At 60.2% G+C, this 22,658-nt stretch overlaps 1 protein-coding gene across 1 annotated transcript; it reads right to left on the reverse strand.

Annotated features, from left to right (window-relative positions):
* Positions 1-661: 661 nt before the first annotated feature.
* Positions 662-22,579, reverse strand: LOC137161257 (E3 ubiquitin-protein ligase RNF220-like). Its single transcript, XM_067560359.1, has 13 exons — positions 22,036-22,579; positions 12,917-13,037; positions 12,609-12,651; positions 12,128-12,217; positions 11,628-11,670; positions 10,908-10,954; positions 10,253-10,379; positions 3,928-4,073; positions 3,155-3,161; positions 2,897-2,966; positions 2,286-2,403; positions 1,803-1,877; positions 662-1,019 (listed from the first exon to the last, which is right to left on the reverse strand). Exons 1-13 carry the CDS (start codon positions 22,577-22,579, stop codon positions 948-950), a joined length of 1,503 nt encoding a protein of 500 aa, XP_067416460.1. The 3' UTR covers positions 662-947.
* Between the last annotated feature and the right edge of the window lie 79 nt (positions 22,580-22,658).

Below are 22,658 nucleotides of genomic sequence, written 5' to 3' on the forward strand. Positions count from 1 at the left end.
GAGATTTCCAGCTGGCTGTTGCGTCAGGGCTGCGATTTCTCAGCCCAGTGGCCAAGGCACGGTAGGGCAGAGCCCCCGGCTTTGCAGCAGCCTCCCCTGCTGGGGACACTGGCAAAGAAGCTGAATCTGGTAAGTGGGGCCTGGTCTTGGGGTTTAAAGGGGATCGGCCACTAGGACGCCTGGGTTCTCTCCCCGGCTCCGGAGAATGGTGGGATCTAGTGGGCAGAGCAAGGGGCCAGGCGTCAGGATTCCTGGCTGGTCGGTCTCTGGCTAGCGAGGGGATGCAGCTCACTTCCCTGCGGGCTAGCGAGCCCCAGTCCTTCCGGTGACGGGCCTGGCCTCGTCGTGGGGGTGGTATTTAGATGAGTCACTATGGCGCTGCATCGTGGCGATAGATCCCAGAGCCGTCCGCCTCCCCGGATCCCGCCCCGCCCGCCCCCCAGCATGTGGGGGTAAGTGGCTGTGGGAAGGGCAGGACTGGAAGATCCTGAGATGCGGGGCAAGGTCCTGACCCCCCCCCAACCACTAAACCCAGCTCCCTCAGGGAGTCTGTGATGGGGGCTCCCCAGCCTTAGTCTCTGGCCGCGTACTCACAGCCGCGGATTGTTTCATTGGGGGGGGCAGGCGGGAGTGAAGAATTCAGGCCGGGTTCAATCGTTACTAAAAATAGGTTTTACTTAATGAATGAAATTAAGGTGAAACTGGCCGTGAGAAGAGCAGCGCCCCCCCCTTGCCACGGCGCAGGGTTGCCGCGGCCAATGACGACCCCTGCCCGGAGCAGGCGTGGTTCTTTTCGCGTTCCCGTCCCACGACGGGCAGGCCCTCGGCTTCTTTTTAGCGGATCAGCAGCCTCGCAGGTTGGGTTCAGTCTGCCCTGGTGTGGTGGGGGGCAGAAGTGGGGTGTGCGGCCCGTTCTGGAGGACGGGGGCTGGGAAGCTGACCCCAGATCATAGGTACACGCGCCGCAGGTCGGCGGGGGCCGTGATGGCGTTACACTGGGGGCAGAGTTTCTTGGCACCCTGTAAGAAAGGGCAGCAGAACACAGCAAGCTTCCACAGAGCCGTTAAACCATTCCCCGCCCGTGTCTTCCGCAGCGCCCCTCCCACGCCTCGCCGTGTCTGCTGTGGGCTGCGTGGAACACCCCCGTCACCTGCCGCTGATGGGCAGCCACCTCTGGGCGCTACGTGCTAGATCGAGGAATCGAACCTGTGAATCCTGGCCATCAATTCACTGCACCCCACGCCTCTCCCAGAGCTGGGAATAGAACCCGGGAATCCTGACTCCCAGCTCCCCCGGTTCTAACCACTGGACCCCACGCCTCTCCCAGAGCTGGGAATGGGACCCCAGAGTCCTGGCTCCTGGCCTCCCCTGCTCTAACCACTGGTCCAGTCTTCCTCTCAATAGCACAATAAGAAACCACTGAGGAGACACGCTTCCCCCGGGGAAGAGGCATACAAAGGTGTCACTGTGCCAAGAGCAGGCACCTGATTGGATGCATCCTGGGCAGGTACCCAGGGACCACGGTGACGGGCACGGCATGAAAGTTTGAACGGAGGGAGACCAGAGGGCTGCAGATGCCGACCGGCCGTCAGCGCTTGGATTCAAGCCAGCGTGTGGGGCTCGGAGCCGCAGGGCAGCGACTCGGGGAGGGGCGAGCTGGCAGGGTGCTTACACAGAGAAATGAGAAGGGGGGGGGCGGCGCTGGCCCGTGCTCTTATCCAACGGAGCATTTCATGCTCTGGGGCAGATAATGGAGTAGGGGCAGGAAGCCCGACGGGGGGCGGGGGCAGAGGGTGCGTTACCAGGGTCCGGAGCCAGCATTGCTTGCAGTGGATGTGCCAGCACTGGATTGACGTCAGCGGCACCGAGTAGGAGTCCTGGAAAGGAAGGAGACTGAAAGTTGGCAACAGGGCGGGGAGCTCCCGGCGGCTGCAGCCCCAGCCTCGCCCAGCCGGGGGCGCTGCAGGGAGCGGGGCAGGGGCGCCAGCTGCGCGGGGAGCTCCCGGCTACTCAAGTCCCCAGCAGGACGCCCGTCTCTGGGGCAGAGCCAGATCTCATGCTGGGGTCCCGGGCAGGGGTGGGTGGGTGGGGAGGGCAGCAGAGAGTTTCCACGTGGAACGTGTCTGCGCTGGGAGCCCAGTGGCATGAATTCGCTTGTTCAGACCCCAGGGCAAAACCCCCCTGAGCCAAATACGCCAGGTCCAAGTTTTGCTTCCTGGGCCCCGTGGCAGGGGGTCAAGTGGAGGGGGAGGGGGGGGACAAGGCGGGGGATGGGCCACCCTTACCAGGCAAATGTGGCATTTGTACGAGTCCTTTCGGAGGAGCCGGCGCCGCAGCTCCTGGATCTGAGCCTTCAGCCTCTCCACGGTGAGGGTGGGGTCTCCCTCCTCCTCCTCCTCCTCCCTCCTGCTGCGGGGAGAGGAGATGACTGGAGAGAAGCCAAGAGTAAGGCGAGGGGTGGGGTGGGGGCGGCATGGAGGGGGGCGGGGGGACGACACGCCGAGGGAGTTCTGGGATTCTGGGCCGAGCCGGGGAGCGCAGACAGCTTGGCGGTGCTGAGTCGGGGCCATCTCTCTTAGCAGGCCCAGGACGGAGCAATGGCGAGCGTGAGCCGGCATCGTCGAGGGCCACGTTCCCAGGGCCAGCTCTATCAGCCGCAGCCCAATCCCCGGCCCCGGGAGCAGCCCTGGGACCGGTGACCTAGGGAGGCTGCGGGGCGCCAGCAGAGCGGGACCATGGGAGAAGCCGTCCGGTGGCCTGCAGCCGGAGGTGACCACCAGGCAGGTCTGCCGGAGCATCCGGGGGCTTCCACTTTGCTTGCGGAGGAGGGGTCAGCCACTGAGCCACAGGGCAGGGGAGAGAAGCCAAGAGAAAGAGGGTGCCCCCACTGATTTACCCTCTTGCCGTGCCATGTGTCCCCAGGCCCCCTGGCTTCCTGCTCTGCTCCACTGGGGTGCTCCTCGGGACTGGAGACAGGCATCTGGTCAGGTGGCAGTGAAGGAAGAGATAATACCCTTCTCCCAACTCCCGAACGCTTGCAGGGCTCCTTCCTAGCCTCCAGGAATCTAGGCAGCGGCACCCAAAAGCCGGGGCTGAAATCGGGGGGACGGCCCGGGCTGAGTTTGCTGAGAGAGACCGCCCTGGAACGTGCCACTCCATGACTGACGAGTGCCGGCCAGGGCTTTACGCAGACCCCGAGCGCGCTTTGCCCTCCGTTCAAGGCTCTGGAAGCGCTTCGCAAACGAGCTTTGCGAGTGGGAAGGGGGTGTGTCCCTCACTGCGCAGATGGGGAAACTGAGGCACAAAAGGCAAAAAAAAAAAAAAAAAGCAAGCTGCCCGAGTTATAGAGGAAGGCAGAGTTCTGTGCCAAGCCCACGCCCAGTACAGAAATCCAAGTCCTGAATCTCAGCCCTCCTGCTCTAACCACTAGACCATCACTGCCCTTCCAGAGCCAGCACTAGAACCCAAGCGTCCTGGCTCCCAGCCCATCCTGTTCCAAGCACTAGACCCCCCATTCCACCGAGGGCAGGCTCACCCGCGGCCCAGCACGACTCGTCAATCCAGCCTTGGCCACCGGTTCCAGCCCAGGATGCATGAGCGCTGACCCGCTGGGCTGGCCCAGAGGCCAATCTCTGGCTCAGACGAAGCACACTCGAGCGTGCCGTCTGCTCCCGGCTCCTCCGGACGGTGCGGCACGTCACCAGCAGCGGGGTCCACTTGGGAGAGGCTAACGGGACTTACTACCGCTGCCAGCCGGGGGAGCGCCCCATCAGCTCCAGCAGCAGAGCCCCGTGGCCTGGAAGCAGGGCTGAGCCACAACGCTGCAGCGGGTGGGAATTCTGCAGCCGTGGGGCTTTGGTGCATGACCCCAGGACCTAGTCTGGGGGCAGAAAGGAAACTTGGCAGCCCCTCCTCGTGCTCCGAGGCCGGAAGATCAACTCCACCCTCAGACCCACAGACGGAAGGATACTTCTGCTTGGCAAAGGCAGGCAGCTCATCGCCGTCCGAGTCCAGGTCCACATCCAGGTCGCTGTCGTGGCTGGGGCTGCTCCGTGCCGCCAGCGCTCTGCAGTCTGGGCGAGATTGAGGAGGCAGAGCTTCTCATCTGTGACGTGTGGCCGAGCGCCGGTCGTCAGCTGCAAGGACCACACCTGCCACCCCCCAGCAGTGGCGCACCGAGGGTCTCCAGTGCCCGGGGGCCAAGACTACGTTTGCACCCCCCCCCAGGCCTCATGCCAGCCCCAGCTGCCCCAGGGAAGGGGGGTCTGTACCTGCAGGGGGGGCTGAGGCTTGGGAGGGCGCAAATGCAGGTTGGGCTTCCCCCCCCCCTGCACTGACCCACCACGCGGCTCCCGCTTCTCCCACTGCAGCCCCACAGCCCGGCCCTGGCTCAGACTGGGCGGCCACACCCCCTGGCCTGGGGAGAGGGCTGGGCTGGGCTGGCCCTTCATGACTCGCCGGGGGTGGGGGGCACAGGAGGCTCTGCACCCCTCAGAGCCTCCTGCACATTGTGAAGGGCCAGCCTGGCGCTCCCTCCCTCCCCCTGCAGGCTGGCGCCTGACGGCCTGGCCTCCCCGTTCTCCCCTGGCTATGCCACTGCCCCCCAGATCTAACAGCCCGGCGTCTTAGCCAGCGCTTGAGCCCACTCATCAACCCCTAGGCATGGGCCAGCTGGGGGCGGGGGAGAAACGAGCCACACTGAGTGGGCGTGGGTTACAGCTGTATTATGGTAGCCTCTGACTGAGATCCCTGCCCGCACATTACGCCAGGAGCTGCACGGCTCCCCCGACTGAGATTGGACTCCCATCACGCCAGGCGTTGCACAGACCCACCTCCGACGGAGATCACGAGGGAGTGCCCCCCCTTTGCACCGGGTGCTGCATAAAACACGAAACAGTCCCTGCCCCAGAGAGTTTACAATCTAAGTAGACAGAAGGTGGAGGGGAAACTGAGGCACAGAGCGGGGCAGTGCCTTGCCCAAGGTCAAATGGCAGCATGAGGAGGCAGGGACGGACGAAGGACACCAGCTGTACCCCACTGGCCCAGTGGGGAATCCCGAAAGGACAGCAGCTTTGGGGGGCGGCGGGGTTGGTGGTACAGGGTGTGGGGCAGGAAGGAGCATAGGTTCCTGAAATAAGGCAAGCAACACCCCACGCCTAGGTAGTGATACAACTGTGCCTCTGTTTGGTGACCGCAGACAGAGGGGTGAGCGGAAGAAAGGGACCAGCAGCGCTGCCAACCCACGGAGGGGATTCCGCTGTGACAACGGGAACTGAGAGACACTGGGAAGGGGGGAGCAGGGAGAAAGCCACAGGTTCTCCCCCGCTGCCCTGATCAAGGGACAGGAAGCAGACGTCAAACTCGGCAGCGGCTCTCCCGCCCCCAGAGGCTGTCTCACGATTACCCATGCAGACTCGGGGTGGCAACCACTGGTGGCCAGGGCAGGGGGGAACAACGGGGCTGGCCTGTGCCCAGCCGCCCCCCATCCCTTTACGTTGATCATAGCCCTACTAAAAGGGAGTTTTCCTTGCCAGGAAGATGCCCCCGTCCCTTAAACACCATCTCACCTGTGCATGCAGACCCTTAACGGGACCCCTGCCTGGACCAGTCCGCACCAAAAAAAGACACTTACCAGAGAGGCCCCAGTTTCACAACCAGAATTCAACAGCCAGGACTCCTCTCTTTCCATCTCCTCGCTTCCTTGCAGCACTAGCATGAGACTATGGGTCTGTACAGCACCGAGTGCAATGGGGCCCTGAGCCGGATTGTATCCCAGCAACGCCAGGTAGTTAATGACCGGGGCCACCAGCTTCTCTGCAGAAGCACGGATGCCTCAGGACACCTGCCGCTTTCGTCCCTGCACCCAGTGAAGCGATAATCTGGACCAGAATTCTGTCCCCTGCAGTTTGAAGAGTTTGACATTTGGTTTTGTTCTGCAACATTGTTACTCAACGGGGGGGAGGGGAAACAATAACAGACAATGTGGAAATGGCAAACATGTTAAAGGACCTTTTTTGTTTCAGTTTTCACCAAAAGGTTGAGCAGCGATTGGACATGTAACTTGATGGATGCCAGTGAAAATGAGGCAGGATCAGCGGCTAAAATAGGGAAAGAACCAATTAAAAACTACTTAGACAAGTTAGATGTCTGTAAGTCGCCGGGGCCTGATGAAATGCATCCCAGAATACTCAAGGAGCTGACAGAGGAGATATCTGAGCCAGTAGCGATTATCTTTGAAAAGTCATGGAAGACGGGAGAGATTCCAGAGGACTGGAAAAGGCCCAATATTGTGCCCATCTATAAAAAGGGAAATACGGACGATCCGGGGAATTACAGACCAGGCAACTTCACTTCAGTCCCCGGAAAGATAATGGAGCAAATAATTAAGCAATCAGTGTGCAAACACCTAGAGATAATAAGGTGATAAGTAACAGTCAGCATGGATTTGTCAAGAACAAATCATGTCAAAGCAACCTGAGAGCTTTCTTTGACAGGGCCTTGTGACGGGGCGAAGCGGTGGATGTGGTATATCTTGACTTCAGAAAGGCTTTTGATATTGTCTCGCATGCCCTTCTCATAAACGAACTGGGAAAGTACAACCTAGCTGGAGCTACTATAAGGTGGGTGCAAAACTGGCTGGAAAACCATTCCCAGAGAGTAGTTATCAGTGGTTCACAGTCAAACTGGAAGGGCATATTGAGCAGGATCCGCAGGGCTCAGTTCTGGGTCCGGTTCTGTTCAATATCTTCATCAACGAGTTAGATAATGGCACAGAGAATACACTTATAAAATATCCGGACGATACCAAGCTGGGAGGGGTTGCGAGTGCTTTGGAGGATAGGATTAAAATTCAAAAAGATCTGGACAAACTGGAGAAATGGTCTGACGTAAAGAGGAGGAAATTCAGTAAAGACAAATGCAAAGTGCTCCACTTAGGAAGGACCAATCAGTTGCATACGTACAAAATGGGAAATGACTGCCCAGAAAGGAGTTCTGCAGAAACGGATCTGGGGGACCATAGTGGACCACAAGCTAAATATGAGTCAACTGCGTAACAGTGTTGCAAAAAAAAAAAAAAAAAAAGCAAACCTCATTTTGGGCTGTATTAGCAGGAGTGTTGTAAGCAAGACATGAGAAGTAATTCTTCCGCTCTACTCTGCGCTGATTCGGCCTGAACTGGAGGATTGTGTCCAGTTCTGGGCGCCACATTTCAGGAAAGATGGGGACAAATTGGAGAAAGTCCAGAGAACAGCAACAAATATAATTAAAAATCTAGCAAACATGACCTATGAGGGAAGATTGAAAATACTGGGTTTGTTTAGTCTGGAGAAGAGAAGACTGAGGGGGGACAGGATAATAGCTTTCAAGTACATAAAAGATTGTTACAAGGAAGAGGGAGAAAAATTGTTCTCGTTAACCTTAAAAGGGCAAGAAGACATGGGCTTAAATTGCAGCACGAGTGGTTTAGATTAGACATTAGAAAAGACTTCCTAACTGTCAGGGGGGTTAAGCACGGGAATAAATTACCTTGGGAGGTTGTGGAATCTCCGTCATTGGAGATTTTTAAGAGCAGGATAGACAAACACGTGTCAGGGATGGTCGAGACCAGGAGCTCTCACCCTTTCCAGACTCCTGTAACCCCTTCCAGGAGTCTGATTTGAGTACCCCCAAGTTTCATCTCCCTTAAAATCTCCTTGCTTACAAAAATCAGACCTAAAAATACAAATGTGCCACCGCACACTATGACTGAAAACTTGTTTCCTTGCTCATTTTTACCATCGAACTATAAAATAAATCCTGGAATATAAAGATTGTACGTACATTTCAGTATATAGGACAGAGAGTGGGATAAACGAGTCATTGTCCGTCCTTGGTTCTGATGTCGCTAATGTTTTTTATGTTGCGTGTTGTCAAACTAGGCAAATCTCTAGAAGAGTTGATGTACCCTGGAAGAGCTCTGAGTACCCCCAGGAATACACGTACCCTTGGTTGAGACCCACTTGTCTAGACAATACTTAGTCCTGCCTCGTGTGCAGGGCGCTGGACAAGAAGATCTCTCGAGGTCCCTTCAGTCCTACACATCTATGATTCTATGACCTTCCACAAGAAAGACGGGGGGACGGAAGAAGGATGGATGCGAGACCCAGAACGCCAATAGACTGGTGGTTGGGCTGTCAGCTCGGATAAAAGAGCTGGAGGTTCAAGCCCGTTTCAGAGCAGGTGCTTGAACCTGGTCTTCAACAGGAGTGCCCTTCCACCAGGTTATTGGCAAGTGCGGGGTGATATTCCATCCCAGACCAGAGGCACCTTCTCGGAAGATTTTCCATCAGAACCAAGATGTTTCCATGGAAAGTCTGGGTTCTCCAGAAATGGGCATTTTCGTTGAAAAATTCCAAACCAGCTCCACCACTAATTTCCTTTCTGTCGGACCAGCTGGCTCAGGATCTCAAACACCTGGCAAGCATCATAGGTTAGCCTCCCCTTCCCAGCATGTGCGTCAGTATCGTTCGTTATTTATTAGGTGTATTGCGGTAGGACCAAGGCAGCCCCGTCATGGCCCAGGACTCCATTGTGCTGGGTGCTGTACAGACATAGAACAAAGAGACCTTTTCTGCTCTAGACAGCTTCCAGTCTAAGACCCCACAACTGAGAGCAGGTTCCCATTGCGCCAGGCGCTGCTCAGACACACAACAAGTCCCGCCCTGGAGCGTTTACACTCTAAAGAGACACAGACTGGGAGGGGAAACTGAGGCATGGAGCGGCAAAATGACTTGCCCTAGGCCACACGGCACGTCGGTGGCTGAGCCGGGACCAGAACTCCAGCCCATTTCCTGATCCACTCTAAGGAGATGTCTCAATCCTTTCCAGTTAAGTCCCCTCCCAGCACTGCACTTCAGGACTGGGAATGGTGGGGGGAGGGGGGGCACTGCCTCACAGCCCATGTTGTGCATCCAAACATCTGCTCTTGCTGCTTCTCCTCTGCCTCCCATGCAGTCTCTGGATAACAGATGGAGACAGATCCAAGGAGTCCTGACTCCCAACCCCCCCGTGCTCTAACCACTAGATACCACTCCCCCCCACCCCCTCCCCCCCACCTGGCTCTAATCAAGTGCTACAGCAAGAAACTGAGTTCAGGCTGACGTAAGGGCAGGAAGCGTAAAGTACAGGAAACTCTGTCAGATTTCTCAGCCCTGTTCTGCTGACCCAACGAGTCTGTACAAAGCCTCGTGTGGGTTTGAGGAACCGAAACATGTGACGTTTCTGCAGCTGGCTGGTGAACGTGCCGTGAAGAGGGGTTTGGATATCAAAACAAGAACACAGCAGAAGGGGGTGAATCTGCCTGGAATCTCTGCACTATGGATCAGAGACACCCTGGATTCGGGGGCCTTGGAAGGGTTGAACTTCTGCTGCCTGAATTAAAGGAGAATCTCCATTAGCAGTACAGGGCCTATGATACATAGCTGAGCATTCTCAATCCATCCAGTGGAGGGCAGTGGTCTCCCTCCCCAAATACATCCAGATGTATCATACCCTATTCTAGTCTGATAAAACTCTGCTCCCCTGCCTAACACAAGTACAATACAGCTGCGACTATATACCAGAGGGTTAACAGCGGTCGTGGAGATTAAACCCCGGCTCCTTTCGTATCCAAAGCAGAGCCTCCACCCTCTCACCAGAGCTCCTTTAGGGAGGGGGTAGCAATGCCTGCTCAGGGCCGGCACAGCCCAGTGCTAATTCTCAGTGACTCCCTTCCTGTGCTTGGGACGGTGGGGGGAGAGGGGAAAGATGCTTGAAAACACCTTTACACGTCGCGCATTCCCAGCTCGTGACGCCACGTAGAGCAGCCTCCGGGCTGCTCTAAATTACACTCTGCCCCCGCTAGCAGAAGAAGAGAATAGCCACAGTGCAATGTGCCCTGGCCATGCCCCTGATCCCCACCCCGACTGGTGCAGACCCCTTAGCCCAGCCCCATGCCAGCCACGGAGACCCCAGGGGGCCATTTCCACCCAATTTAAGGTCACTAAAGCAGCCTACAGGCACCTGGGTGTAACCGACACACACGCCCCGATGGAATAGCTCCAGGGCGATCCCAGGTGCACGGTGGCTGTAGCCAGAGAAGCAGGGGTGTGGGAAAGCGAGGAAGGGGGAGGGCAAAAAGAGAATCCACACACCCAGAGGGGGCAAGGATGGAGCTGCCCCCCAGACACACCCCCAAGCCCTCTCTGCCCCCATCGCGAAGGCTGCCCCTTACCTTTCGTCTCCAGGAAGTTTTTCTTCGGACTGCGATATTCGTGCCCACCGCAGCGGCCCTCGTCGGAGAATTCGTCTTCCGCCTCGGCCAGCCTGGAACCCCTGGGGAGAGGCCCCTCCATCTGGGCCTCCAGGAGAGACACAGACACGGGATGTGTTTGGGGGGGCAGGTGGTCCAACGGGTGCTGGGTAAGAGGGTTAAAGGGCAGTGGAGGAAGAGGCTGGGGGCGGGGGTGTCTCTTGCTGCTGGGAGTTCAATCCTTGGCGGGGGTGGGAAGCCGAGACCGTCTCTCCAGAGCACCTTCAAAGGACACCTCGACAATCTAGTACCCCCCTTACCCCCCTCCAGCGCCACACTGCCACAGATCAGACCCATGGGCCCATCTAAGCCCGTATCCCCTGCTCCTCACCCCCCAGCCTGGGTCAGACCCTTTGGCCCATCTAGTCTGGTATCGAGCCTTGCTGTGGATATCCTCATTATCCACTCGACTCTCTCGATTCCAATTGCATATTCAAAAAAAAACCCGCCCTCTTTCCTGACCCAGGGGAATGACTCAGGGGGCGATCTCTCACAGGACAAAAATAAACAGGGGTTAAATCCCTTCTACATAGGGCCCGAACCATGCACAGCCAGACACCCAGCCCCGGGTCCTCACCTGCTCCTCCAGGCAGGGTCTGATCCGCTTAAACCGGCCGGCTCTGGCTGCATGGCAAGGGGGCAGAGAGAGAGATCCGTAAGCACTTTGCAGAGGACGCTGTGCATCTCTGGACAGGGGGTTGATGGGAGCCTGGACAGCTAGCGGGGCTGGGCGTGGTACGTGGAGGCCTCTAAACCGTGAGGCCCAGAGCTTGCGGCTGGATCTCCATGGAGGGACCCGGGCTGGGGACAACTCAGGAGACGGAGTCACTGAATCGGGGCCCAGATCGAACATTCGAATCTGGTTATTTAGTGGCCAAAAGCAGCGGGGTCTGGCCCAGGGTCACGCTTTGTGCTTCGAGAGCGCTGCCCCCGCGAGACTTTCCAAAGTGGGTCGCTATTATTATTCCCCCACTTGACAAATGGGGAAACTGAGTCACGGAGCAGTGAAGCGCTGCGCAGTCAGTGAGCAGCCTGGCTGGGAAAAGTCCACCCCCACCAGTCGATGCCCCTCCCCTTCCAGAGCTGGGAACCGAAGCCCGGAGTCCCAGCCCTAACCACTCGATGACATTTAGTGGCAGAGCCGGGAATGGAAACTCCTCTGTGTGAAGGTCCCAGGAGCGTGCCTAACCACAGCCCCTCCCTACACCTGCTCAGCTCCGATCCATCGCCAGCAACAGTTCAGCCTGACCCCCCCCATCCTCCCCCACCCCAGAGCCAAGCCGAGCCCCCTTCTCACCTCCCATGCGGCCCTCCCGGTTCGACTTCACCTGCAGAAAGGTCTGGGGGGGAGGGGGGAGAAAGCAAAGGGACGCGTCTAAGACGAAGGAAGAAAACTGCTCTTGCGTTGCTTCTCACCCCAGACTGTAAGTGGTTAACCCCAGCTGGGGAGTGTAGGTGGATGGCTTCCCCGGGCCCAGAAGCATCTGCTGTGCTTCCCCCGCCCCGCCGGGCACAGGGGTCAGCAAGAGAGGGGGCTCCAAGCCTGGCCCCCCCCCCCTCCAGCCCCCAGCACATGGCTGAATTGCTAACCGGGTGCAAGACCCTGGCTTACTCCATGCAATCGTGTCCCCCGCTAGTGGCCGAGTCTAGGGACTACAACAGCCAGCTGCCCGGGCAGGCGGAGGGGCCCCTTTATCGCCCCTGTTCGGGGCTAGTGTCTGCGCAGCCGAAGGTGCCGGGTTCGAGTCCAGGCTGTGGTCTGGTTACATGGGGGAGGGTGGGGAGGCAGGAGCCCACCTGCTGCCTGTCCACCTTGTGCCCGTCCTCGCAGGCCTGCGGCGACCCCTGGGCAGAGTCCGGGCCGTCCTGAGCAGAGGTGGCTGGAGACTGGAAGGGAAGGGAAGAGGTGAGCTGGCGCCGCTGACCGCGTGGGGCAGAGCAGCAGGGCTGAGTAGAGCACGCAGGGGCTGGCTGTGGGGGGCAGTTCCCGGCTACTCCAGTCCCAGCCCCTCCCAGAAGGGGGCGCTGTAGGGAGCGGGGCAGGAGGCCTGGCTGTGGGGGGCAGGTCCCGGCTACTCCAGTCCTAGTTGCTCTCAGTTTACACCCCATCTGCTCTGGACTGGGCCAGGACACACGCTCAGCACTGCGCCCCCTGGAGCTCACCCGCAGGGGAGACTCAGCCTCTAGGTCCTGAGCGCCCCACCGGAGGAAGGGGGACGGGGGGAGGAGAAAGGGCCAATACCCCCTTTACAGCAGCCGTCCCAGGATGCAGGCTCACCTGGGCTGCGCTCTGAGCGTCCTCTGGAGGGGTCGCAGCCTCCCTGCAGAGAGAAGGAAAAGGGTAAACTGCCGGGGGTGGTGGAGGGGGAGAGAGCGCCGAGTCCCAGTGGGACCAGTCCACAGATCCCCCCCCACCATGTCTACAGAGCCCCCACCCTGCAGGGCCTCACGGACTCACTGGGGGTAGGGATGCTCCCGTACCTGTCCAGGTGGAGGAGCGGGGGGGGGGGCTCCCGTACCTGTCCCGGAGTGGGGGGGAGGGGCTCCCGTACCTGTCCAGGTGGAGGAGGGGGGGGGCTCCCGTACCTGTCCCGGAGGTGGGCGAGTCTCTCGATCTCATGCTGCAGGTGCTCCCCCAGCTCCGTGCACTGCAGCTGCCTCTGGCACAGGGGGCACAGAAGGGCCAACGACTCCGGCTTCTTCTCCCCTGGGTACACGGAGGCCGCCTGGTCAGCACCCCACAGCCCCACGGCCCCAGGCATGTCCCACCCGGCCCCCCGGACTAGTTGGGGGGCTCCCGCCCTGCTCCCCACAGCACCCCCTGCTGGGAGGGGCTGAGCCTGCAAGTCCCCATCCCGCCATACGGGTTACCAAGCCCAGGTCTCTCCTGGGAGCCCCGCGGAGCCTGGGGGGGGGGGGGATCCCCAATCAATCAGGCTGCCCGATCAGCAGCTGCCCTCTGCGTTGTGACCCCGGGCGCTTCTCCCTTCAGCCCAGGCCGGGGGGTCAGGTCCTGGTTAATGAGCAATTAATCAACCCCATTGAGCCTTTGTCCCGGCTGCCTGGTGGGGTTATTGTATCCAAGCGGGGACAGAAGGGCACCTGCTGCCTGGCGGGCGGGGAGGGGGGCAGGGTATGAACGGCCGGGTTAAAAGAGAGATGGGGGTGGGGGGGAGCAATGGGGCCGAGGTCAGAAGGCTTTGCAGAGAGATCAACGGCGTGACAGCTTTTCCCTACCGGCCGATGTAAGATCAGTCCTGGGCATCGCGGCCAGAGGCACACACATTACGCCAGGTGCTGTACACACCCCGAGAGACAACGTGCATGCAGAGGCACGGCGGTGTGATCCAGAGCATCGGACACTGGCCTGAGCGTCAGGACACCTGGCTTTGAGTTCACGGAGGCAAAACTCTTGCTGACAATGGGAGCGGGAGGGGAAACTGAGGCACGGAGCGAGGCCCCTCCTCGCCCAAGACAGTGGCAGAATTGGGACCTCAGGCCACTGGATCTCACCGCCCTAATGAGATTTTGCTTTCCAACCAGCGGGTTGTTTTTAGCCTTCCAGTCCGTTCCTAAAGCCCCCCCCGCCCAGTGGACTAGACTTGAAACGGAGGGACCGCGTTGCCCAGTTTCAATTCCACCTCCGGGGAGGCCAGAAATCAATAAGGTGCTTTGGTTCTGTTTATTTGCCCTCGAAAAAACCCCAAACTTTCCAGCTGCAAGGTAGAACTTCCTGCGAAACTGACCCCGGCTGGGCAAGCCTCAGCCCGTTGTAGGGTGGGGCAGATCGCCCCCGCACAGACCATGTACGTATCAATACTGATAGACGAGCGTCTCACACAAGATGGATCTAGACCCGGATCCTCAAAGGTGTTTAAGCACCTCATGGGAGGGAAAGCCCGGGCCCTCGGAGATCTAGCCTAGATTCCCAGCTCCTCCCTGGACTCCCTGATTTATTCAGGATTGCACGTGCCATTTAGGCACCTAGATTTTCAACACGGCTCTGCCTGGCTGGCTGCAAAGTGTCTGAGCGCTTTGGCAAACCCAGCTCGGTGCCTCAGTTTCCCCAAGCTGTAAAATGAGGGTCTGTTGTTGTTTCTATCACCCCCCCCCCCAACCAAAATCAAAGCTCTGTTGCGCTTGGTGCTGTACAAACTCCAGGTGAGAGGCAGACCCTTCCTGGAGAAGTTCTTAATCTAGAGAGGCAGAAGGAGTCTTGGTAGCCCATTTTGCAGATGGGGGAAACTGAGGCACAGAGCGGGGCCGTGACTTGCCCCCAGGGTACCCAGGGCAGAGCCAGGAACTGCAGCTGAGTCTTAAGACTGTTCTTCCACCATGGCAGTGGCTTAGCGCTCTGGCTTGTCTATTTAGATTGTGAGATCTCTGGGGCAGAGACTGTCTTTTACCACCCGTCTATCCATTGCCTAGCACAAGGCGGGGGGCCCTGATCACGTTCGGGGTCTCTGTATCACCCGGCTGATCTCATTCGGGGGCTGTCTGTGCAGGGATATTTACAGCCTGACATCTGACTGGAGTTCCCTGAGAACACTTTCTCCCCAGGCCGGGTGTCCCATGCAGGCCCCGCTCATGAGTTTCGCTCTCTTGCATCAATGACAGACAAAACCCCAAAGAACCCCTCAAAGTGAAACTCGGCTCCAAAATCTCCAACTTCCACCCTTCCCTTCCCCCCCCCCACGCAGGGAACCACCAGTCGGTGCAGAGGTGTTGGCGGATCTGGTGGGAGGGGGGGGAGCCTTCCCACAAGCCAGGGGCGGAGCTTCGAAAAGAAACCGGGCAATTCCCAGGGGCGGGGATTCCGGTTTTACTGCGAACGTGTCATGACCTGTAACAACAACACAACACCCCGGAGGGGGGAGGTGCAGAGCAGAACTCCTGGGTTCCCAGACTCAGCCGGTCACTAGCCTTCTGCATAACCTTGGGAGAGTCACTCCCCCACCACCAACCTTCCAGTGCCTCAGTTTCCCTAGTCTGTAGACTGAGGAAAATGCTCCCCCATCTGCCTGGGAAGCTCAGATCTTTGTGCTGGTGACTCCAGCCTGGGCCCAGCGAGGAGGGGGCGGTGGGTGGCTGCACGGTGCAGGGGGCAGAGGAGAAAGTTCTGCTTCAGTTACGCTCCTGAAGGGCCATTGTCTACCCCCCACTCCCTCCCGGAACCTGACCCCCTCCTTTCCGCCCCATCCCGCCCCATCTGCCAAAGACAAATGGAGAGGGTGTGTCGGCAGGAGTCATTCTGGGTCGCTTAGCAAGGGCTGGATCTGGGCTGCCCCCTCTCCTAGGGGGCCAGGGACCCCCTGGGGAGAATCAGCTATGCCAATTTGTCCTCTTCACACCCCGTCACCGCCGGGGGGCAGGGCAGGGGGGGCCTCTCCCTCCCAGTCGTGCCATGGGGGGTCCCGAGCCCGCCCAGCCGAGTGGAAAATAGGCTACATCCCCCTAGCTGGGCGGCCAGTCACACCCGGGGAGCTGTGAATACATGTGAGATGTAATGGAGCCCCTCCACACACACCCAGCGTGGCCCCTTCCCCCTCGTTTGTCACTGCCATGGGGCAGAGGGGGCGTTCTCTTTCTGACCCAGGGGCTGCTGGAGGGGTGGATTTGGCCACAGAGGGGGCAGAATCAGTTCCCCAGCCCCTCAATAACCTGTGCGTTCGCTGCGGGCGGGGAGCAGGGTACACCTGGCCGGGCGCTTTCTGGCTGGAGCAAGACATTAGACATTGGCTGATGCTGACGAGGTTCGAGTCTGAGATTCCCTGCAGTTCAGGGCCAGGGCAGGCGGGGGGGGGGGGAGGTCTGGGTCCTGGGGATGATGGCGCTTCAAGAGAATTGTGAGGCGCCGTTAAGCTGGGGATGTCTTTGAGATTCTCAAGCCAGAGGCTGAGACAGGGTAGATCGCGGTGGTGAGGGGCAAGGAAGGCTGGGTAGGGAGATGAGTGTGACGCTCTGGGCAGGGCCTGTCTTTCTGTGTGGCATCTGTACAGCACCTAGCGCAACAGGGTCCTGGGCCGTGAGTGGGGCGCCTCTGCGCTACTGTAATATTCCTAATCATGTACAGCACCTAGCGCAATAGGGTCCTGAGTCCTGACTGGGGCCTCTAGACGCCATTGTAATACACCTAATACTATGTACAGCACCTAGCATAACAGGATCCTGAGCCATAGATGCTACCGTAATACATGTAATAATGCACAGCACCTAACTCAATAGGGTCCTGAGCCATGACTGGAGTCTCTAGGTGCTACCGTAATACACCTAATAAAGAATGTACAGCGCCTAACACAATGGAGTTCTGGGCTGTGCCTGAGCTCTGATGCATCAGAGAAAGGCAGGAGAAGACCCCAGAATCCATCTGCCCAATTGTGCATGGGGTGGGGGCTGCGACATTCCTTCCGAGGTGACCGGCTGACACGTGCGATTGGATTCTAGTCCTTATCGTAACGCAGAGCTGGGCACGGCACGCGCACATTGAGGGCAACAAGGCCACGATTCCCGTCCTCCCAAAGGCGCGGCAAGGAACGGGACGAACAGGGAGTGGGCCTGGCAGATACCAAGACCGGATGGGCCCCCCCCCGGCCCTGACCAGCCAGCCCGACCCCCCCCGACCCACCACGCCCGGGCCGCAGAATTTCTCCCAGAAACTGGATTAAAGCACATCCTTTAAAAGGCCCTTGAATCTCATCTCAAAGCCGTCAAGCGATGGGCCCAGGGAAACCCGACAATTTAAAATACAGACGGATCAGTTTTAAAAATCCCTCATGGTTTTGAAGCCAGTCTCAGGAGTTTTTTTGTGGGGTGGGGGGGGGGGGGGGGCTTGGGATTTTTGAAGACGTGGGGGTTCTTGAAGCTGATCCTTCTCTGTGCGAAGCATCGATCGGTTTGCACGTTGCTCCAGCAGCTAGCAGGGCTTTTACTCCCCTGCGTGCGTGTCTGTGTGTGCGAGGGGAGGCAGGGGGGGTGTGAACTGGATTATGGAGAAGACTTTCCACCCTGCCTCTCATCCATCTGCCGCTGCTCTCCTGGCGGCCGGGAGATAATGCAGGGGATGAATACACCCAGCGAGGGAATTAGCATGACAAAAAGACAAGATCCCAGGGAAAGAGGGGAGCTGCCAGGCCCACCCGAACTCGGCCGCGCCAAGGGGGGGGGAGGCCGGATTGCTCAGCGGCTCGTGAAAAGGTTGCGTTTGTACCGTGTGGTTGACTCCTGCTGGGAGATAAACAGAGGTTGCTCTGTTGGGCGCCCGCCCTGCCATGGCCCAGTTACCGGGTCCCCCGGCTGCAGGGACCTGGGCACCTCCCACCCCTCCTGGGCCCCGCCATGGGAGCCCCGGCCCCATCTTTGCAGGACCAAAGCCACCCCAGTCCCCAGCCTGGACCAGGCCCTTCCCCGAGAAGCGGAGACACTGGGGTGACCCCTAGTGGTGAGCGAGCCTGGCAGAGCCACAGGGGTTGCCCCCACATCCAGGAGCCTCGATTATTTCTGCAAACTGGCGGCTGGTCTCTACCGCAAGGGACGCCCCCAGCGAGGCAGGACGAGGGTTCTCCTAAGCCCACCCTTTGCTCCCAGAGCCCCGGCGGGCGGCTACAGGGCAGGGAGTTTCCCAGAACCCCCAGTGTCGTTCTGATGACCCACCCCGCCTGCCCCCGCCAAGCAAGAGAATCAGCCGGTGGCTTCCTGGCTTCGTGTAGACACAATGTGCTCCTGGGAATTTGCAGGCTATCAGACTTCAGACCCCCCCAGTTAGCCTTTCAGATAACAAGGGAACCCCCAGATTCAGAGACCCCAGAGCCCACGATGGGTGGGACACCCCCAGCCCCTGCACCACTGGATTGGGCGGGGAGGAGAAAGGGCTAAATTCTCGGCCCCGCTGGAAATTCGAGCAGCTGCTGTTTGCAGCCAACGTTTGGGCGAGCCCCACGGAACCGAGCGGCAGTGGGGCGGCGAGAACGCCGGCGTCCTGTCTACACTACAACAGCACCCTCGGTAGAATCGGGAGCGGGGGGAGTGTCAATCTCCTGGACAAAGACAGCTTTTAACAAGATCCACCCCCTCCACCGTGGCTTTCCCTGTTGCATAGCAGCAGAAGCTCAATTAAAGCAATAAATGGCCCGCTTCTGCAGCGGAATAAAGCCCGTTGATTCTGATCTCACGTACACCAGGGCAGCTGCTGATTTGCCCCGGTGACTCCTGGTTTACCCGGCTGTCAGGAAGAAGAGAATCAGACCCACTGGCTTGCCGTCGGCGCCGCGCTCCTGCCGCTCTGCAGAGCTGGGGAAACTGAGCCGGGCAGGCCCGGGAAGCAAAATTGAGCAAGGTCCCCAGCGGAGCCAGTGACGGGGCGGCTGGCTCGCCGCCTCTCCCAGCCCCATGCTGTCTGCCCGAGCGCGGTCTGTCCTACAGCCAGGGCGGTAAATTAGCGGAGATTATGTGGGATCAGAGCTGCTGTCTGCGGTGACTGTCACAACCATTTCAGCCAAGGCTGTCATCTCCCAACCAGCCCTGGCAGGCTCCGACCCGCACTTGTGGTTAGCATTAAAGCAAACAGGCAAAGTTTAGACACTTGCTTGGACAGGCTTTCCCGGGAGTACAGAGGGTTCAAGGGGGTTTGAATCTCCCACCTCCCCCCCAACCAAACAACAGAGAGCCCACCCCAGCGCACGTCAGTTTCAGGGGGCTCAGCAGATTTGGGGGGCTCAATGGAAAGAGGAAAATCCCAGCTTCAGAGAAGCGGATTTGTGGCACACGGGGGCTGGGAGATTCCCCCAGACTGGATTTAGGGGAGCAGCGAGGGGGTGGTGTGAAGGGGAGATGGGCTCTTCACCCCAGGCAGTGATGGAATCTGACACCCCCCCGCCTCCCCCCCCAGTTAGCGCCAGAGGCGGCTGCAACATAGCGGGAGAGCTGACTGCGTTAGGAAAGGGGTGTTGGGTCTGAACCGGCGCCACACACAGCACGCCAGCGAGCTAGGGGAGAAGGTAAGGCCGCGCTCCGTAACGGACCCACTGAAGGGCTGCGTGTGGGTTTGTGCCAGGTGCACAGCGTCACGGTGCAGCCCAGGGAGCGAATGAAGGGTCAGCCTCTAGCGGGCCCTGAATAAAAGGAAATTCAACGACGGCGCGGAAGGGGGGCTTGGTTTTTTTGACAGCTGATCATTCCCGGTTGCTTTTCATTAGACCTCCTGCATCCCAGCCCTCCGCTTCTGACCCACGGCAGACAGGTAGCGCCGGGGGAGAGACACGACATCAGGGGGTGGCGGAGTCTTGGGCCCCCCCTGTTCTAACCACTGGACCCCACTCCCCTGCCACAGCCAGGGCTACAACCCAGCAGTCCTGCCTCCCAGCCCCCCCATATTCTAACCATTAGGCCCCACGCCCCTCCCAGCGCTGGGGATAGGACTCAGGAGGGCAGCTGGAGGCCCTGGGGAGGGGTTTAAAGCCCTGCCGAAGCTTTGTTTGCTTTTCCCAATCTGAAGTTGCACCGTCAGGACAGATCGAGGAGGGGGGGGGGCTGAGCCTGTTTATAGGTTGTCCTTCCTGCCCGGAAACCAAAGCTCCGTGCTGGCCCCCCCGCGCAATGGGCTGTATGGCAGCCCTGCTCTTTTCACAGCCAGCTGCTGCAGGTGCGGGTGGGTGGGGCGCCGGCCCTGCGGGTGTGGGGAGATGGCGACCGGGCACCTGCGTGTGGGGCGTGATGGGGGGAGCGAGGGCGCGACTGGCAGGGGGGGTGATGGTGCAGGGCCGGCCGCGCAGGACTGGGGAAGCGGGCGCGTGTGATGGCCTGCGAAAGGGAGACGGGGGGGGGGGGGGGTGCGACAGACGCAGAGTGCAGGGGGCATGCGATCGTGTGAGAGGGCGGGGGCGATTGTGGGGGGGGGTGGTTGCCAGAGAGCGGGGGTACAGGGGGGGCCATGCAAGATAGAGGAGCCCTCGGGATAACTACCCCAGAGCAACCGAGGGGGTGGGGTGAACCGGGTTGGGGCAGCCATACCTGCCTCCTTCCGCCCCCACCCCCGGGCAGGTGGCAGCCAGCCCATCCCCATGAGACAAGCCCAGGGGAAGGCAGGAGGGAACGGCAAAGATCCTTTGCAATCCTCCATCCACCCCAACTCCTCTCCCTGGTTATGGCGGAGGGAAGGGGGACTCCTGGGTTCTGTCCCCAGCTCTGGGAGGGGAGCGTGGCCTAATGGTGAGAGCCGGGCGCTACTCCGCTTTGCTGGGGTTCCCTGGACCAGGGGTTGATCTGAGGGCAGGAGACTGCGAGCATCTGAGATGGAGCTCCCCACCACCCGCAGAGCCTGCTGTAGTGTGGGTTCTCGCTCTGTCCCACAAGCCCACTGCTCCCCCACGATCCTGGCTGGGATGGCTGGAGGCGGGAGGGGTTCCTGTGAGGCACCGAGGGACGTTCATTGTTCCTTGTCCCGCTTCTGGCACCTTCCCAGCCAATGGTCTCCAAGCGCGTTGCTAAGGAGGGTTGGTATCATTACCCCTCATTTTACACTGGGGGAAACTGAGGCACGGCACAGGGAAGGGACTTGCCCATGGTCACAAGGTGAGTTGGTGGCAGAGCTGGAAGGGGGAGCCAGGAGTCCTGACTCTCAGCCCCCCCCGCTCTAACCACTAGACCCCCCACCCCCCGCTCCACTCCTAGAGCTGAGCATAGAACCCAGGCGTCCTGGCTCCCAGCCTCCCACCCCCACCCTGCTCTAACCACTAGACCTCCCCCCCGCTCCTCTCCCACAGCTGGGGATAGAACCCAGGTGTCCTGGCTCCCAGTCCTCTGCCCCCCACACTCTCCCCGCTCCATGCTGGTCCATCCTGGGAGGTTTGGCTGGGGAAATCAGTGCTTCCCTTTGGGTGGGAGGTCCTGTCCAAGCCCTCCCCACCCCCACATCGACCCTGGCCCCGTATTCAGGGGTCACGGGCCCCAGATCTGCTTTAATAGCTGCCAGGACATGAATACAGTGTGTGACGGCCCCATAACAACCCACCCACAGCGTGGCTCCCCCCACCCCGCCACATCCCCTCCCCTCCGCCACAGCTCTCAGGGAACACGGGGGGGCGGGGGCTGGACACAGCCGCCAGCCCCCTTCAACGGGAGCCTGTTTCACACGGAAAACCCACTCCGTGTTTTGCTGGTGATGGCACAAGGAGCTGAGGCTGCGGGGGGGGGGGGGTGTCTGCCGGGGAAGGCAAAGGGAGAGGGGTGCTGGAGAAGGTGTGGGGCTCTGGGGGACAACTTGGGGGGGCTGCCGGAGAGGATAAAGGGGGAGATCCTGGGGACAGTCAGGGGAGGGGTGGCTGCAGGAGACACTGGGGTGGGAGGGGGTCCCGGGATGGCAAGCGCTGGGAATCGGAGAGGGTGGGGGGGGGCTACCAGGATGGGGGGGCTGCCAGGAAGACCCAGGGGAAGGGGCAGCTGGTGAATACAGTGAGGGGAAGTGGCTGTTGGGGGGGGACTCCAGACAAGGCGAGGGGGGACTGCGGAGCAGGGAAAGGGGAAGAACAGAAAGACGGGAGAAGGGGGGCTCCGCTGGGGGACCCAGGCTCAGAGCTCGGGGCCAGACAAGTTCCCCCATGGGGCTAACAGCCAAGACCCCCCCACCCCCCTCGGTGCTCTCTCTCCCTCCATGTCCCCACCCCCCCACCGGTTTGCCAAGGGATGCTGAACGTGCCGTCCCGGCCCCCTACCTGGCTTCCCACGCCATGGATTCAGGGAGCCCTTGAAAGGCTGCAGCCCGGACGCCCCGCCGACGGGCTCCGGCCCCCGCTGGCCACGCCGGGCCTCCATCTCCTGCTCCAGCGCCAGGCAGCAGGCCTGGGGCAGCTCCGACCCGCTCCGGCCCTTGGGCCGCTTGCCCGCGAGGAAACCGCCCGGGAAGCACTCGACGTCCTCGGCGAGGTGGAAGGGGGCGAAAGGGGGCAGGGCCCCGTAGCCCAGCATGCCCGCCCCGCCCCGCTCCAGGCTGGGGTGGGCAAAGGGCGGCGGGAGGGGCAGCAGCTGCGGGGGGTAGTCGTGGCCGGCGGGCGCCAGGCGGTCGGCGTGGGGGTACACCAGGGAGTAAGCCGCGCCGAGGAAGGGCAGCGGGGCCGGCTTCTCCATGGCCACCGGCACCCCAAAGTGGCGGGGCTGCTGGCACGGGCCGCTGGTGCTGCGGGTGCCCTCCGACGTGGCGGCCAGGACCAGGAGGGCTGGGGACGCCAGGGGGTTCAGGAGGCCGGGAGAGTTCTCCATCGGGCCACAGCGGGGGGGGCCTATAGGGAGAGAGAGAGACAATTAACCCATGGGATAGGGGGCGCTGTGCTGCAGGGAG

The sequence above is a fragment of the Emydura macquarii genome, unplaced genomic scaffold (assembly GCF_026122565.2).
Source record: "Emydura macquarii macquarii isolate MOO-44397 ecotype Brisbane River unplaced genomic scaffold, CSIRO-AGI_Emac_v2 contig_2292, whole genome shotgun sequence".
Classification (NCBI taxonomy): Eukaryota; Metazoa; Chordata; order Testudines; family Chelidae; genus Emydura; species Emydura macquarii.